The sequence below is a fragment of the Canis aureus genome, chromosome 7 (genome assembly GCF_053574225.1).
Source record: "Canis aureus isolate CA01 chromosome 7, VMU_Caureus_v.1.0, whole genome shotgun sequence".
Taxonomy (NCBI): domain Eukaryota; kingdom Metazoa; phylum Chordata; class Mammalia; order Carnivora; family Canidae; genus Canis; species Canis aureus.
Genome location: NC_135617.1, coordinates 57,439,784 through 57,458,446, shown reverse-complemented (window position 1 = coordinate 57,458,446; position 18,663 = coordinate 57,439,784). Strand labels below are relative to the sequence as shown.

Here is an 18,663-nt window from a genome sequence, read left to right as displayed (position 1 = left end):
GGAGAGCTATAAAGCAAATGTGGTATTCAGATTCTGTACTTCTGGTCACCATACTAAACTTCCTCAACTGAATAAATAAATAAAACATAAAATTCCATTTTGGGAAACAAAGAGTCAATCTCATTACCCCATAGTCACACCTCCAATACATCTTATGCTTATAACTTGGAATGAAAAGTTTGGTTCATGTAAACACTCAATCAAATGTATATAACTGGGCTGCATAACCCTTCCCAGCTCCTGCCATGCCAGGGTGAGGACAATGCACACATGTTGGTGGCAGGGTGAGAGGGGTGGGGCAGGGTGGGGGCGGGTAGAAAACAAGAAAGCCCAGAGAACGATATCTGAGGCTGCAGGCTGGCCTTCCTTAAAGAAAAACACAAAAGCAGAGGGAGAGACAAGCTAGAAAAATCTTGTAATTTGGAAAACTGAGAGCATCGCACATTAGAAGTCCTAACTAGAAGTTACAGTAATGCTTTTTGATAACTTTGAAGTCTGTTTTACATTAACAAAGTAGAATAATTAGTACTTTCTTCTGGTTTGAACTCTTCAGTATTCTTCTTTTCAAAAGCTCTTTTTGGTTTTTTTTTCTTCTGACAAATCAAGGGTCATTAAATTTTTCTATAGGATAATGAGCAAGAAAAAAATATGCATAATGGGTTCCTCTCTTTCATGGTCTTCCTGGTTTCCGCCTCTTTTAAACAAGTGTTTTCTAAGCCATCCACATAGAATGTCCCAGTATGAATATTTTGTTTGATTAAATCCCTATGCACTGACCTTCATACTCTTAAAAGTTGGAGTTTATTTTCCCACTGAAAAAGAGAAAGGAAAAAGAAAATTTAATACCTGTAGTGTACAGACACTAAACAAACTGTTCTATGGACTTAATTTAAGCCTTCCAGTGACCCTGCAAGAAAATTGTGATCTTTCCTATTTTACAAATAAAGAGATAAGAAGATAGCCTGTCCTAGGTGGCCAGTAGCAGAACTGAGATTTGAAGCTTTGTCTATGGTGTATCTTTCCTCTCAGTGCACTGCTTTGATGCAGTAACAATGTTATATGGAATCCATGCTTCATTATGAACATTAGCATTATTAATGTCACTAATAGCCACCATTTGTTGGTTGCTTAGCAAATACCAGGCAATATGCTAAAAGCTTTCAGTTTCTCTGGGCACCTGAGTGGCTCAATCCGTTGAGCATCTGATTTTTGTTTTCAGCTCAGGTCATGAGCTCATGTGTTGTGGGATCAGGTCCCTCCTCTGACTCTGTGCTCAGGGAGGAGTCTGCTTGAAAGTCTCTCCCTCTGCCCTTCCCCCTACTTGTGTGTGCATGTGCAATCTCTCAGATAAATAAATCTTTAAAAAAAAACAATAAAACAAAAAACTTTCAGCTTCTCTCACGTGCTCCCAGCTTTACATAGAGTTATTACTTTTGCTTATGGATTAAATAACGAAGGCTTGGGAATGTAACAAGTTAACACATTTAGTAAGTGTTAAAGCCAGGCCTCAAACTCTTTCTTAACAGTTATTTCACATTACCCAGAATCCCGCCATCCAGCATTAAACACTTCTCTGCTCAGAAGTGTTGGCAATAGAAAATAAAATTGAAAAAAAAATCCTCACTCTCATGACCTATACACGAGGGGAGGTTCCAGAGACTGGTAATGCTTATCTTCAGCCTCAGTCTGGATCATTCCCTCCCTGAGTTCTCTAAGTCAGTGGTTCCCAAATCTGAGTGTGCGTCAGAGTCACCTGGGTGTCTTGTTAAAATATAAATCCTTAGGCCCCACTCCAGTGCTTCTGCTTTAGGTGGTCTGGGGTGGGTTCAACAATTGGCATTTCTAACAAGTTTCTGGTCGTGCTGATGCCACTGGTTGGGGATAGGCTTGAGGAATCATGGCTTTGGTCTGAGAGAAAGTAGGGCATGGGCAATTCATGTCATGGCAGACTTTAACAAGTAAGCAATTGTCAACCTAAATTCTGGAAATGATTCGGTAAATGTCACTTTGTTTTTATTCCTTTTTTTAAAATTGATGGGGAGGGAGGCTGTATAACATTCCCCACAATCTGGTGAAGCACAGGACAGGTAGGACTGGCTCCCTGGCCCAGCCAACTTCAGTAAAACAAACTCACATTATCACCAGGGCCCGGCAAAGCTTTCATGCCTCAAAGAGTTGTCCTTGGCAGTGCCCAGCAGAACATTGTCATGGAATTCACAACTGCCTTGCTCATGCCCTGTTGGGGGACATGGCTGACATCTAAGAACCAGGAAACCTTATCCATAAAAGCAATGTATCCCTTGGCAGCACATCACACTGGGGTACTCCTCTGCTCTGGTTTCAAGCATCAGGTCAGAATTCCAAAGGGGTGTTGCCTCCCATCTGGTTGGCATAAATGTAGCTGTTGGCAATGCTTTATCTCTGATTCCTACCCAGCAAGATAAGGTCCTGCCAAACCCACTTGGGCTGGTCCTCTTTGGTGATAAATTTCTCTTCTCTCAGCATGTTACCTATGAAGAGACACAAAATCAGAGAAGGGCAGGACTGGCAGGATTCTCTAAGCTTATCTCATGAATGCAGATCTGTGGTTTTACTGATGGGAAACTGCAACTCCGAGAGATGCCTGAGGCGACTGGCAGTGAGGCGTCCCAAGGACTCCTTCCCAGAGACAACCCTCCATGTCCGCGCCAGGAGGCCATTAAGGAAATATAACTAGCACACTTGGTTGGGATCGAACCAGGTGAAAGGTAGACCCATTCTGGGAAAAATTCGTTGTCATCTGTGAACAGGGGACTCTTCTCCCATCACTTATGGTTTACTTGTTCCTTAAGTCCCAACCCTTCCTCCAACCTCACTCGAGTGACTGAGAGAGTCTGAAGTAAAAGTATTTGGTAAAATTATGTCATGGTATCTTGGTACCATGGTATCCTTTTATTTTTTTTTTTTTGGTTTATTTATTTTTAAACATTTTATTTATTTATTTATTCATGAGAGACACAGAGAGAAAGAGAGGCAGAGACATAGGCAGGGGGAGAAGTAGGCTCCCTGCGGGGAGCCTGATGCAAGACTATCCCAGGACCCCAGGATCACTACCTGAGCTGAAGGCAGATGCTCAACCACTGAGCCTAGGTATCCCCCATGGTAATCTTTTAAAAGACAGCCTTGGGAACCCAATATTTATCCCAGAGGGGTACATCTCTGTTCATAAAATATCAGGCACTGTGCTACTTGTGTAGGCGGAGCCCGGGGGGCTTTCTGAACAAGGGAAGTAAGGCCAGGTGGGGTAGAGCAGATTCTCCTCCCTCCGTATTTGTTCTCACCACAGGCAGGTTACCCAAACCCTGAGCCACCACTTCCTTCTCTAGAGGGGGAAAGGATATAGACCTTAGAGTGTTGTTTCGAGGATCAAAGATAATCTAGGCTGAGTCTAGCACAGAAACTGGAGTATCAAAGGCTCCATAGTCTCTATTCCTTCTCCCACCTTTTCTTCATATCACGCTAAGTGCTAAAGCAAGGCTGGCGGTGAGGTGAGGGCTGAGGAGCACCCTGCAAGCTTTCTGGTCCTTCCTGAGGAAGCTTTGAGTGCCTAGTAAGTCCCTGCTCAACATCCAGCCAGTTTTTGTTTATGTTATTTTGCCCCCTCTACCCCTAGGATGTTGGGTACAATATGTAATTTGTAAAGAGTTTGAATTAGCTCAGTCATGGAGTGTGTGGCTCTTTTCTGAAAAAAAACTATAAGATTTGCTATACTACTTCCTCCGAAAAGAAGAGAAGAATACAAAAAGCTCAGAACATTCCCAACCTATTTTGTACCACGTGCTTGAATTAACTCTGAATTTGCCCAAAGCACCCAAGGATATCCCATTGATGCAGCCCAAATTCAAATAAAACACTGCCTTTCTGGCAGGTGGAAATCTCGAGCCAATCGTGGCTAATTCCTGCTTTGGCTTAGAAGCAGGCAGCCTTCCCCCTTCACCAGCACCCTTGAGCATAAACCCAGGAAATAGAGGCATTGTTTGCCATCTTGAAACAGAGCTATTATGTTCTTAGCTCCCTAAGCGCTTTTACTGTACAAAACACACTAGGTACACTGTAAACTGTTCCTAATTAGAGTAGTTGGATTAAAATGCCTTTTATTTCCCCCTGATTCCTGAGTGCATCTCAGGTGTACTTAAGCTTTGAATAATCTGTCCAGGATTTATTTCTTGGTCAGAGTCTGCCCCCTCAAGTTTGATAAAGGCAAGTACAGCACAGCCCCGCTGGCCGTCTTAACAAAAGACAAATGCTTTCCACTAAGAATCATTTGTAAGGACACAGATTTGGGACTCCTGCCAAAATCTGCATCAGTCTGAGAAACCTGCTAGGTGCTACAGAATAACTCTTCACAGCTCTTTCCTAAAATTGCTAGTTCCAGATCTAGAAGAGCTTATCCAATATAAGGCCAGGCAAAGTCTAAATTTGATTCCATTCTGTATGTTCAGTGTGAAACTTTCCCACAGTGGAATTTCTTATTCTGCATATCTATTATATTATTTTATCTTGGTAGAAGATGGGAATGAGCAAGTCAGGGTCTTTATCTACCTTGGCTCTTGTATCCTTGAAATCTCTCTTGAAATGCTTTTCTTAGCTTCCGAGGTGCTACGTTCTCCTGGTCTCCCTCCTACTTCACGGGTTGCTCCTTCTCATTCCCCTCTCTGGATCTTCCTCCTCTCCCTGTATATAGATGATGGGGTTCTCAGGTTCAGTCCTTGGACCTCCTCACTTTTGCCCTGTACTCACTGAATGATTTCATAGGGTCCCATAGCTTTAAGTACCATCTTTAGCTCAGTAGACTAGCATATCCAGTGGCCTACTTGACATCTCCAGTTGGAGGGCTCATAGGCATCTCAAAGACCCAAAGGAGCTGGCCAAAGCCACATAAGCTTGGAGAGTCCTGGGGCCTTTGAGTTCAAGGAAATGAATCAAGGGGACTTCCAACTTTTAAGATATCCCTTGCCCTCTCCAATATGCAAGAGTGCATACACACACACCCCACATTTATTTATATTTAACCACAGTTAAATGGATATGATTTCAAGACTCAAAAAACTACAATTTGCTGCTTCTCGGGGAAAATCTCTGTTAACTGTTTTAGCTTCTTCTTTTGATAGTTACTTATAGTGTTGCATCTTGGTGTCTCAGTTTTATTGATTTCCAAACACAAAGAAAGAAGATGTAGGTCTCTTCTGGCATCCCTCAATATAGACCTCCTATCCTGTATCTTCCCAAACACTTTTATTGTTAGTATCTTGGTTATATCAAAATCACTTTTGCATTATTGGTACCCTGTCTACTATATTCACAGGTGAGCTAGGTAGTATGTTTAATTACTTTTTCTTTTCCACATATTTTGTTTCTGTTCGAAGTAACACTTGCTTTTTTTTTTTTCACTTGCTTGGATTTCTGTGTTCTCATCAAAAATTCATCCCAACCCATCTCCAGCTATGTAAATTTCTTCTAAATAACTCTCAGATCTATTAGGTATCCTATTATTTTCATCTTCTCGAGCAATCTCTCTGCAGATCCAGCCTGTATCTGCCCCGGGCTGTTATCTGTGTAGCAACTCCACTTATTCCCACCCTGGAGGCTCCCTTGGCTCTCTCTTCCAATGCATCTTTCATTTTTGGGGACCCAAGTCTTTTTCTCTCTGGGTTTATTGCCACATTTGGGATAGTCTATTTCCCAATAGCTTTTGGGAAAAGAAGAATTGCAGGAAAATTTATGGAGAATTTCTGGTCTGAAGAGATCTTTATTTTTCCTCACACTTAATTGCTTTTGGGTTGCAATACTCTTTTCTCAATATTTTGAAACCATCCTCCGTTGTTATCTAGATGACGATGTAGCTGTGAAAAGTTTGATAATATTCTGATTTTGACCTTTTACATAAAACCTTTCTTTTTTTTCCTCCTCTGAAAATGTTTGGATCTTCTTTTTTTTCTTCTATGACCTGAAATTTCACACTGATGTTGTCTTAGTTGGTTCAGGCTGCTATAACCAAATACTGTAGACTGAGTGCCTTATAAACAACATTTATTTCTCATAGTTATGAAGGCTGTAAGTCCAAGATCAGGATGTCAGTATTGTCAGGTTCTGGCAATGGCCCTCTTCTGAAATGTAGACTGCCAACTTTGGGCTTTGTCCACACTTAATGGAAGGGGCTAGAGAGCTCTGTGGAGTCTTTTATAAGAGCATTAATCCTGGGGCACCTGAGTGGCTCAGTTGGTTAAGCATTGCCTTTGGCTTGTTCAGCTCATGATCTCAGGGTACTGGAGTCGAGCCCTGTGTCCAGCTCCCTATTCAGTGGGGAGTCTGCTTCTCTGCTCCTCCCCTCACTCATGGTCTCTCTCAAATAAATAAAATTAAAAAAAAAAAAGAACACTAATCCAATTTCAAAGATCCCACCCTCATGACCCAAACACTTCCCAAAGGCCCCACTTCATACTATTATCACTTGGAAGGTTAGGTATTAACATATGAATTTGGAGGGACACAAACCTAACTGCGGATCTCTTTTTGCCTATCATCTCCTTGAGTGTGGCCAGGACTTGTGACTTACTTCCAGCAATAAAATATGGTAAAAGTTATATGATGTCACTCCCTTGATTACGGTATGTTATATATCTCCTATCTTAAGAGCAGACTGGAGTAAGAGACTCTTCCTGAAGGCTTAAGGGCATAAGTGGCCATGTTGGAGAAGCCCATGTGGCAGGAAGTATAGATGGCTTCTAGGATCTCAGGGTAGCCTCTAGCTAATAGTCAGCAAAAATTCAAGATTCTCATTCCCACAACTACAAGGAAATGAATTCTATCAACAACTTGAAAGGGTTGGAATTCCCTAGTCAAGCCTCCAGTTGAAAATGCAGCCCTTGTTTACAGTCTTTCAAGAACCTGAGCAGAGGACCCAGTTAGCTGCACCCGGACTTCTGGTCTGTAGAAGCTGTGAGATTATGAACGTGACTTTTTTTTGGTTGCTGTTGTTTTTAAAGATTTTATTTATTTATTTATTTATTTATTTATTTATTTATTTATTTATGTATTTATTTATTTATTTATGAGAGACATACAGAGAGAGGCAGAGACATAGGCAGGGGGAGAAGCAGGCTCCCTGCAGGGAACCCAATGTGACTCAATCCCGAATCCCAGGATCATGACCTGAGCCAAAGGCAGATGCTCAACCACTGAGCCATCCAGGTGTCCCTGGCTTGTTTTAAGCTCCTAAAAAAATTGTGGCAATTTTAAAAAATATTTTATTTATTTATTCATGGAAGTCACAGAGAGAGAGGCAAAGACACAGGCAGAGGGAGAAGCAGGCTCCATGCAGGGAGCCCGATGTGGGACTCGATCCCAGGTCTCCAGGATCACGCCCTGGGCTGAAGGCAGTGCTAAACCACTGAGCCACGAGGGCTCCCCCTGTGGCAATTTTTAAATTCAGCAATAGCAGCTATTGCAATGTCTTACTCTTTTTCCTATTCTTTTATTGTTTTTAGTAACATTTTGGGAAGGAGCAGAGGTGACTGTTGTATGTAATCAGTGGGTTAGACAAACATGGCATAGGATATGGGATCAAACATGCTTTCTTTTGTCTCTCATCATCATTGTAAAATTTATTCAGTGGGAAAAGCTTTTCCCTCCCACTGCATATGTTCCAGATATTACTCCAACATCTCCAGCATTGTGGTCACTTTCAATAGCAAACACACTCATTTTGGTGATTAGGATGTCCTGTCTCATGTAATAGTAATAAACACAAATAATTTGGCATTAAATTTCTCTTTTCCCCCAGTGGAGTCCTGCTTTGGGTTGGCTGCTTGCACTGCCATATCTCTCTTGATGGACTTTTTTGTCTACCTTTTCTTATTCTCCTTCTACCCCACCTCGGGCTTTGAGGTTTCTGACCTCCTTTCCCTCAACTCCAGGGAAGAGAGTTTTGTAGTATAAGATGGGGTTGCCTTCATATAGTGCCAGGTCTCTCTCGATAATAAGGGAAGGTGCATGCAGGAACTCTTCAGAAATCCCATATCCCTGACTTCTCTCACATGTAACTCCTTTAACTCACACAAATTCCTCTGTATTCCAGGTGCTCACCTGTGACACCTTTCTCATCCTCTAATCTGGCTTCATCACCAGCTTCTTGCTGTTCTGCTTCCACCACTTTGGGGGGCCTGATAACACAGTATCCAAGACAAACCCATATTGTCTCTCTTTTCTTGCTTATCTCACCATGCACCATGTGTGGAAAGCACATAGACTTGCTTCACCCTGACAAATCCTAGGTATGTAGGCTGGTCTCAATTCAGAAACCATTCAGGGCCCCACTAGCAGAGCTGTGGCCACAGTTTCATGCAAGAATCAGAACTCCCATTCCCCCCTCCCAGTCAGCCCTGTGATCTAATAGAAGACTGAGAAATCTTTCATTAGGTTTGAGGTCAGAGGAAAAGCATCTCTTCTTCTCTCACCTTTTAGAGTAGATGAGGAGGTTTATGGAGTAGCTTTCTCCAAGGAAATTCTCAAAAACTTCTCTTTTGATTTGTATATATCTCTGTGGAGTATGAAACCATCTACTGATCCTGCATCATTTCCTTTGAGCATCTCACTATAGCTCTTCACCTGTGCTATGTCTTGGTGCCATGTGGAACCTTGCATTTTCATTTATTGTATGTATGCCTATTTAATCCACCACCACTAACTAGAAGCGCCCCTTGCTCTCTTTATGTGAATATTATGAAGCCTATTCATGTCGGGAGGCTAACACATATCTTAAGATTGTGCAATTCTCAAAATAGCCCATTCAGAAATCTGTTCTATGTCCTACTTGCACCTGCCTATTGAGTGCTCAATGTGTCCATGGGACTGAATTCAGATGCACTGCCCTGAAGAGGACATGTTGTGGTAGAGAGCCTGGCCTGAGTACCAAATGGTTGACATAAATTTACATGCTCTGATGCCTTCCTCCATCAATAACTCCAAACTGGCATCATGAAAAGGCATCCACGTCTCCTCTCCTGTCAGTAGGAGAACAGTGAAAGAATGTAGGGTAGGGACTGTCCAGCCTAGAGTTTGACCTTTCTGGGCTTGCTTTTCACTAAGTGCTGGCACTCACATCTGACCTCTCTAGCCTGAAAGATAGAACTGATATATTCTGGGTATATCCAGGCAAAGTGAGTCAGAGAATAAGAGGAGGTTACTCTGAACCATTTTGACACCATGAGTAACAGGAACCTTAGAGACATCTAGGATTGGATCGTGGTATGGGCATTGACAATGTCTATGAAAGAGAGGTGTAGGAGTGAGGCTTCACCAAAGAGACTCTGTAAACAGCAACTGTGAATGTGTGAGAGGCCAAAAAAGAAAGGGAGGCCAAGGTGGGTGGACCTAGTCAGGGTGACCACAAATGTCTGCAGATTATGGCCCAGACCACTTTAGGTAGCACCATTAATAGCACAGGGATAAGAATGGCACCCTCTTTAGTACACAGCCTATGAAGCCATATGCAGTGACCTTGTGAGACTGGCCTTCATTATCCCCTTGGGGACTTCAAGAAATAACTGGGAGGACATGTTGGAAGACCCTAACTTCAATTAAACAGCCAATAATAATTATAGCTACTTGTTATGGACAGAGTTATGTCTCTACAAAGTTCATATGTTGAAGCCCTAACCTCCAATGTGACTGTATTTGGAGATGGGGCCACTTAGGAGGAAATTAGGATTCAATGAAGTGATCAGGGTGGGACCCCTATCTGATAGGATTGATGTTCTTAAAAGAGACACCAGACACCTCTATTTACATACACACAGAGAAGATGCCATGGGGGGCCAAACAAGAAGGTGGTGGTCTATGAGACAAGAAGAGTGGTTCCATCAGAAAATAACCCTAAAGACAGTTTGATCTTGGATATCCTAGCCACTAGAACTATTAAACTATTAAAAAGTGAATTTCTGTTGTTTAAACTACCCACTTGGTAGTATTTTCTTAAGACAGTCTGAATTAATATACTACTATAAAAAGCCATGATAAATGAACTTGACTTTATCTCATAATCACAGGGTGCTGAGATTCAGGACATCATGGTTATGCGTAAAATAATAACTAGATCATGCAAGACTACTAGAGGATTCTACAGACCAAAAGGTGTAAGATTATAATTACAATTACATAAACAATGCCATTTTCTTATAGTCTAATTTATTTTATTTTTTTAAGATTTTATTTATTTATTCATAGAGACACACAGAGAGAGAGAGGCAGAGAGAGAAGCAGTCTCCATGCAGGGACCCTGACGCAGGACTCGATCCCGGGTCTCCAGGATCACACCCCAGGCTGCAGGTGGCACTAAACTGCTGCGCCACGGGGGCTGCCCTTATAGTCTAATTTATATAACCCCTTACCTATTATAATTCAACATCCACAACTATGATCTTGGCACTGCCATTCACCATCCATGTTGCCCTCCTCACATTATTTAGCCTCTTTGTGCCTTTCTTTCTGCAGCTGTAAAACGGGACAGTAATATTCCCTATTCACAAGCTTATTATAAATATTAAATGAGTTAATATAGGCAAGGCATCAAGAATAGTGGACACTTGCTTTAAACACTACCTGTACAGATTTCAAGGATTTCTAAGATTTCTGGAAGCAAGGATAAATCAGAGGGCTAAGTCCTGAGCCCAGTAGTCGAAATTCAGGTGAGCCCAAAAGGTCAAAGTATGGGAAGGAAATACTGCTTTATGTGGTGTCTATCCACCTGCTGTTCTGTATCTCATCTAAAAGTGGCCCTGGCTATACATGCAAAGAATTCCAAAAGTACTTACAGTGATTATCAAGGAAAACCAGGATGTGTTAGGGTATCTTCTTGAAAGGTGACAACCAAAATCTCTTTCAATTTGCCTCCTACATAGAAAGAATTCTGGGAGTAATGAATCTCATATCTGACCTTATAAATGTTGTTAGGGTCACAGATGATTTCCAAAGGCTGTTATAGGCTGTAGAACTGGACTAGGAATCCAAAGTCCTAAAAGTCCTTAGTACCCCTTTCCTGGCTTCCCAATCTCTACAAGTCACTCCACCTCTCTGAACATCTGTTACCTCATCTCTGCTCTAGATCAGCCTGGACACCTCACTTCACTGGCCTGGGGACCAGATGAAAGCATCCCGTAGACTGAAAAAGACTGCATTACCTATGAAATCATTTATTATACTTCCCAACTAATGGCTACAAAACTGTCTGTAATGGAATTTTTCATTTTATTGCTGATTAAATTTCAAAATTAAGTGACTGAACCTAAAAAGAAAAAATAAACATATAATTCAAGTGAAAAAATTCAGGGAAAAAAAAAGAAAAAATTTGGGAAGCAAATACCTTTTCCCTAGGAAATTTGCACCGATGATTTTTTTATAGAAAGCATGCATGGTCCATCAATTTATCTAAGGTGATTTCATGAAGTTTTCTTACTCCAATTCAGATAACTGGAAATGCCATGGGAATAATGTTATTTGATGAGAAAGGAAATCATAGTTCACGGCAATGAAAAGCTGGTACCACTGACGCAATTTCCAATAAAACCCACTTTTCTACATTTATGAAGCAACTTCTTTGAATCAAACCACATGGAAATAAATGGTTCCATTTAACTGAAGATACAATGAGCCGTGATGAAGCTGCTGAAACCTTTTTATTTTATTCCAAGACTTCTAAATCAGAAAATTCCATTTAAGATTAAGCTAATTTTTTCACTGACATTTAGCTCTAAATGTCAAGTTGCACCAAAAAAATTTTCCTTGATTTTATGGTTCGCAGCCTTATTCAGTTGATAAAAACTGAGTTAGCATGATGTCATTTGAGGATTCACCAGTATGAGAAAGTACATAAATGCCTAAGAGAGGAAAGAGAGGATAAGAGTTATTGTTGCTATGTCAGAATCAAGCATGAGACCAAAATGAAAAGAAGCCTATGTAATCCCTTACAACTCTGGCCAGGTCCGGGAAGATGGTAGGGAAAGATGCAGAATGCAATTGTTTGACTGACAGCATTTCATTAATGCCAGAGACTTGTATTTGTCAGACCTCTCTCATTCGAGAAAAGAAGCACCACATCTCTCAGATAGGGCTGGGAAATGACGTAAAGTAGGTTTGAGATCATAAAAAGGTGTTGCTAGAAGAAAACTTTGTGATCTCTTCATTTTTCATTTTACTGATGAGGGACAAATGTCCAAAAAGGTTAAGAGATTTGTCAAAAGCACTCAGGCTGGCCGGTGACAGTGACATGGGGACCCAAGGCTTCTGGGTGAGCATGTTGAAAATTTTGGGAGGGAAGTACCTTTGTGAGTTCAGACACTTGAATTTATTTTGGAAGTCAAATAATGTTGCTTGGAACCTAAAATGAGCAGCCTATTTCCCTGCTTTCATAAAGATAGTAACATAATTTAACATGAAATGGAACTCAGGCACCTAAAGATGACTTCAGGTTAACTTGCAATGCAATGTCTCTTCCTCAGCCCCCCCAGTTCCACTCTTCTCCTCCAGGCATACGGCGATTATTTGCAATGCTTACATAGCAGTCCTCTAGGCACTGAATATCACTGATTTTAGCAACAGCTAATAATGAGCATAAAAACAATGCATGTCACAGGTGGAGGGGACAGTGCTTCCTCACCCACAGCAAATGGTGGCTTCTCCGTCTGTGGGAATATTTTAGGTATTTTAGGAAGGAGGGTATGTCTAATGGGGCACAAATACGTGGCCCACGCCTACTGCTCAGTAGCTGGAACAAAGTTGATTCGAACTTCAGGAAGGATACAACTGGTGTTTGTCTAATCACATTTTGTACCCCGTGACCACAATGATCAATATCACCATTTATAGAATGTCTAAGTGAGGAAATGGCTGTGATTTGTGATGAAATTAAAAGGGACACTAGTGGTCTCCATGAGCATCAACTCCCTGACAATGTTCTATCAGCCATGTGTACCATCCTGATGAACCCCAGACACAGGACCAGCAGATACTCCCCTATTTCTCATGAGGTTTTTAAAAGTAGCCCTTCAATTTTCCTCATATGATATATTCACATTCTTTCATCTACCTTTTGTTAACCTTTGACTTACTGTTAACTCACCTTTGTTCTGCAATGGGTTGAAAGGCTTTGGGAATTTGGGTTTGGCAGATACATCTGATGAGTCTTGCTGCACAGAGAAAAACAAGTCATTCTGACATCAATAGTATTATTTTAGTCATGCTCTGTATTTCTTGACATCTTAATGTCATTAGCAATCCTTTTATTAGTACTCCACTGATGTGGGGCACCATTCTTTTTTCAAGAAATTAGAGTACTCCTTTCTTTCTCTTTCTCCTTTAGGACACTTTTCTCCTTTAAAATGCTTAAGAATGTATTTCTAACTGAATCTTGTGTTCCTGCTTATTCTCACAACTTTTAACAGCAAACTAGAAAGCAATTTTAAGGAAGATGTTATCTTTTTGATGTCCATGCTTATATTTCTTTGGTTCACACACTTACCTCTAAAAGGGGAAACCATGGAGATAAAACAATAGTTTTATAAAAATGGTCTCAAATAAATACTTTGCCTTATTCTCACTCATCTTAGTATTCAAATCTCTTTGTGAATAATCTTTTAGTAACTGGAACAGAGGCTAAACAGTTCGAAATTTTGAAAACTGAATTATCTAAAGGAAATAAAATATTTAAATAAGAAGCATGTACTTATGGGGAAAGGTAAAAGTATTAAGATACATTGTGTCTTTGTCCACCCATGAATTTATTCACTAATTTAATACCTCCTGTTGAGTACTACTGTGTGCTAGACACCAGGAATATTGCAAAAACAAACAAACAAACAAACAAACAAAAATAAAAAGCTTCCATTTCCTGCCACAGTCCACGTCATGAGGAAGCTAAATCAAGATGTGAGAAACAGGTTCTTGTTATATGCAGTGGACAGCTCAATGATAGCTCCTGATTTTCACTGAAATATGTAAATGGCTATCCCACATTGAGCTCTGGAAAAAAATTATCATAGAGAGAGAAATGAGATATGTAAAAAAAAAAATCCAAAGCAAAATTGATTTTCTAGAATTCAGGACTGAGTAAATATATAATACTGTAACCCTTAAAGAAAAATTCTGTAGTCGTTATCACTGCATTTAAAATTGCATCCTACCCCATTTGGAGAAATGATTCTTAGATTATATAACACATTCAGGACTCTACACAATCTGGGGGAAAGCAGCCTCTTCAGACATGAAGCTAAGTTGTTGATCAAATAACAGGGCCTGGGTCACTGGAACCATTAATAAATAAATCTCTTCTCCCTGGAGGGAGAATCTGTAGGGGTCCCCAGTATCTGTCTCTCAGTGAAGGATGACAATGGAAGAGCCAAGAAGGAGCCTTGAGACCCCAGCAGGGAGAGGATTTTGAGAAAAACCACACTGTGGGGCCGTCCACACAGTGTGATGGTGTCTTGAGGGATGGTCCTTGCTGAGAACATTGTTGGCTTCTTTCATTCCATTCAGCTAACAACCCAAATTTTCATTGCTCTTTTAAGACTCCTATGTTACCATCCATTTCCCGAACATCTCTTAGTGGATAGCCTTTTCTCCTACTTTAAAAATAAAACAACACAAAAAGGTATCCAGGTCTGAATTCTTTCACACGGTGACCCCATCTGTACCCATCGTCCATCTGCATCAAACTGATGCTTCCTGTGTCCAGGGAAGAGGCTGATCCCTGCATATTCAGACTAGACACTCCATCCGCCTTCCCCCAGGAATCCTCTTCCCTCAGTCATTCCCCTCCACTCCCCATCTGTCTTCAGCCTCGCTTTGCTGGCTCATCCCTCCCAGCATATGGACTTGCTTATACCCTCGTGACTCAGCTCTACCACCACGGCTGGTCCTGAGTCTGCATCTGGTCTCCACCCTCACTCTCTTTTCTCTCACAACGAGTTTCTTGACAGGAACATTCCCACTGAGGTAACTTGTCCTCGCCTTCTCTGTTCTCAATTGCTGTAATCTGGGTTCCTGTTTTACATCTAAACTCCCTCAGAAAATTACAAACACCCATCTTCTCCTCTGCCAACTATGCATTTATTTTCAAGCAAATGAGCCACCTAACCTGAAAACAAAATCCCATTTTTTTTTGTCATCTGATTTAAAAATGACGTTGGAAAGGGAGTACAAAGACTGAATGCTCCTTAAGACCTCGATGACCACTGCTGCGTTCTGCAAAGCGTCAACACTTTACATTAGAAACAGGGAGAGAAAACACTGTCAGGCATCCTTACTTTTGTTCTTGTTTTAATTTACTTTGGGGTGTGTTTCTCTCTTTGGTTTTCAAATGAGAAAAATTCTGACTTTTTACTTGGCGGTATGGGGGTGTCCTCTCTCACTCTATTGACAGGTTTTTCTATACTGCAGCCACATGGGCTGTATCTCCTTTTCTTAAGCATAGTTAGTGATTTATTCATTTCACATTCTCTGGTTCAAGAGATTTTAATTCTTCAAGACATAAACTCAAAATCACGGAAAGTCAGAACTTTTGCTTTGAGTAACTAGTCCAACAGTTAATGTCAACAGTTGAAAAAAGTTAAAACCGAACAGTACCATGTGATTTTCCTAAAATCACTCAGCCAATTGATTACGGAGTCAGAAATACAAGGCAGATCTGCTGGCTATTGGACCACTGCTCCCTAATTCACAGCAGTGCCGGAGGAAATGCAGACCCAGAGAAAACGTTTAAGGTTAGAGGTTAATTTCCTCACTTTTTAAAAATTATTATTTCAAAAGATTATATTGCCCCTTGTAAAAATCTCTAACACCTGTGTAGATTTTCAGGCACTTAAGTTAGCTGACTTCTATCAGACACAGAAATCCCTGCCTTAGACCTCTTTCCGAAAGGCCTTCAGTGTTTTGCTGAAGAGCAAAAGTCTAAATTAACTTCAAAAATACAAAACATGAACATGAGTGCTTTTGTTGTTAACTATACTCTTCTCCTAGGGACTGCACTTTCCTGGCAAAGAATGAAACAGGAATCCTTTGTTTCCATACAAATGTCTCAGTTTGTAGATTTAAGAGCTCAAGTTGCAAGGGTCAGAGTCAGTTATACCAACTTAAGTGAGAAAACTCAAAGAACAGTTCACATAAAGAAGATAATCAAGATTTCACCCTTTACATTATGCTGAGTGAAATAAGTCAATTGGAAAAAGACAATTATCATATGGTTTCACTCATACGTGGCATATAAGAAATAGTGAAAGGGACCGTAGGGAAAGGAGGGAAACTGAGTGGGGAAAAATTAGAGAGAAACACAAACTATGAGAGACTCCTAATTTTGGGAAACAAGCAAAGGGTTGCAGAAGGGGAGGTGGGTGGAGGGATGGGGTAACTGGGTGGCAGGCACTAAGGAGGGTGCTTGATGGAATGAGCACTGGGTGTTATTCTAAATGTTGGCAAATTGAAGTATATATATAAAAAAAAAGATTTTGCCCTTCCTTTCATGAAGCCAAAATGATCTACAGGAGGTGCAGAAAGTCAGGTAGAGAAAAGGGTCTCATGGACTCTAGATATTGGAAGGCAAGTCAGATTAAGCAAATGGCACCGTTCAAAAGTATTTGCCCATTTTGTAACTTTCCATGACTTCTCATTCAGTCGTTCCCTTGTTCATTTTCTCACTCAACTTTGTGAGTAGCGACTCTATGTTGAGCACCAGGCCAAATAGCAGAAATAAAATGGTGACAGAAACTCCAGAGCTTTTGCAAAAGTGGGTTTGCTGTGGGACTGCACACAGAGAGAAGTAAAACAGGAATTGCACACATTGGACCTACAGCAGCAGGAGATAATTACCTTTGATGCTTGCTTCCAAGAGCTGAAAGGAGATAATTTGTTGAACAGCAATTGTCGCAGCTATAGGGCAACAGAGAAATATTGAACAGAGACACATATACAATCATAATACATAAATCCAGAAGAAAACTATAGATTAGAATTGCTATTTGACAGAGGTATTTCCTGGAAGCGCTTAATAGACCATAAGTATGGCTCCTGATGAAAAGATTTCTTTTATTTGTTTGCTTTACTTATAAATAAATCTAGGATTAAACAAAGAACAACAGTACCAAAAGCCAGAATAATTCAGATCCTAGACAATAGTAATTGGCAATAATTGCTGAATTGAAATTTATCTTTGAAGTAAAGGGTTTCCTAACCTGTGAATGGTGCCATCAAGAGAATTACTGAGTCCAATCAAGGACAGAAAATTGCTTCTTTATAAACAGGGATTTTGTGCATGTTCTACAATTGTACTAATTATAAAATATTCTTATCTTCTTAAAAACAGTCTATATCACTTAAGTTACTGTCTTGCCTCTCTCAACAGAATTGCTCAATGGGTGGGAAAAATGATAACACAAGTTTACATATATCTTTTCTATTATCTTTTACTTATACTGATCATCCTTCATTAGAGATTTTATTTAATGTTAAAGGTTATTTAATATTTACCATATAAAACTCTAGAAATGTAGAAGTAGATGCATCTTTCAGCATATCCTATGTAAATGCATACATTTAATAAAGGAGCAAAAGGGAATTCACCCCTCTAGAAAGTACTTCTGCTCTTTAATGATTGCCAAACCATTGATTAAAGTAACAAAATGAAAAGTAAAAATAGTTTCCCTTTTTTTCCTATAATGTTTATATTATATTCTGTGATTCGTTCTATATGGTTTTCTTATCAGCAGTGTTTTCACTGAGTTTGCCTTTTATAAAACTATAGAATTTGATTACAAGAGTATGCATGGTCTCATCTCTTATAAGTGAATAAGAGCCCAGAATTGAAGGAGAAGAGTTAGATCCCTGGATTAGAAGAAGAAAGAGATGAAGAGAGAAATGAGCACAATACCTTACTGTCCAAGAGCATTCCAAAACATAAGATGAAAAAACCCTTTAAAAAAGAAAAAGAAATAAATCACATGCATGGGCTTTTCTCCAGAAAAGAAAGCATTGCTGTGTAATACTATTCCATCACCCAACATTGTTTTCTTACCTGCCTCCCTACTAGACTGTGCGCTCCTTGAAAGCAAGAACACAGGCTGCCTCCACAAAACCTGGCACAACACAAAGCACTCAGAAAAATGTTTCAGTTGAATGTATAAGTAAATAAATGAGTGCATAAGATTTTAAATGCATGGGGAGCTTTCTTTTCCCTTTGAGTCATCCTAAACCCCAAATAATTTCCATATGCTTCTATATCTTAGTCTTTCTTTAGAACAGCATTAAATAAACATTTACTGAGTGCACATAAATCTATGACAGCAGTGGACACTGAGGTCCAACCCTAAGCATAGGGTTGTTCTATCTGCATCAAATCCAGCCCTCAGGGAACCCTTGGCAGAGGCTGTATTGAAGCTTGAGGTCCTCTTCATAGTCAGACCACCCTCAGTTGGTGTCTGTTCACACAGCATATCACCATGGGCTTGCCCTCCACAAAGGCTCCCTAAATCTGCCTCCATTAGGTCCATGCTCCCTGGGTTTGCCTTCTGGTACCACTGAAACGTTCACTGGTGCACTGATATAGGTGGAGAACTGGTTGCTTTTAGAAAACATATTAGCATT

The 18,663-nt window shown here is 40.4% G+C and overlaps 1 protein-coding gene across 11 annotated transcripts in view; it reads right to left on the bottom strand.

Annotated features, from left to right (window-relative positions):
- Positions 1-323: 323 nt before the first annotated feature.
- ADGRF1 (adhesion G protein-coupled receptor F1) overlaps positions 324-18,663 on the bottom strand; it is a 90,713-nt gene continuing 72,373 nt past the window's right edge. For 5 of the 11 annotated variants that reach the window (XR_013383416.1, XR_013383418.1, XR_013383419.1 and 2 more), the window contains 5 exons: positions 17,951-17,992; positions 16,894-16,953; positions 13,154-13,220; positions 2,135-2,510; positions 325-812 (listed from right to left, as the gene is read on the bottom strand). Coding sequence is in view for 3 of the 11 variants with exons in the window: in XM_077903749.1 (XP_077759875.1) it covers positions 2,416-2,510; positions 13,154-13,220; positions 16,894-16,953; positions 17,951-17,992 (264 nt within the window). In the remaining 8 variants the exon portion in view is untranslated. Of the gene's footprint in view, positions 813-2,004; positions 2,511-11,692; positions 11,913-13,150; positions 13,221-16,893; positions 16,954-17,950; positions 17,993-18,094; positions 18,156-18,663 lie in introns of those variants that run through there. The other 6 variants (XR_013383421.1, XR_013383422.1, XM_077903750.1 and 3 more) reach the window with 5 other exon arrangements.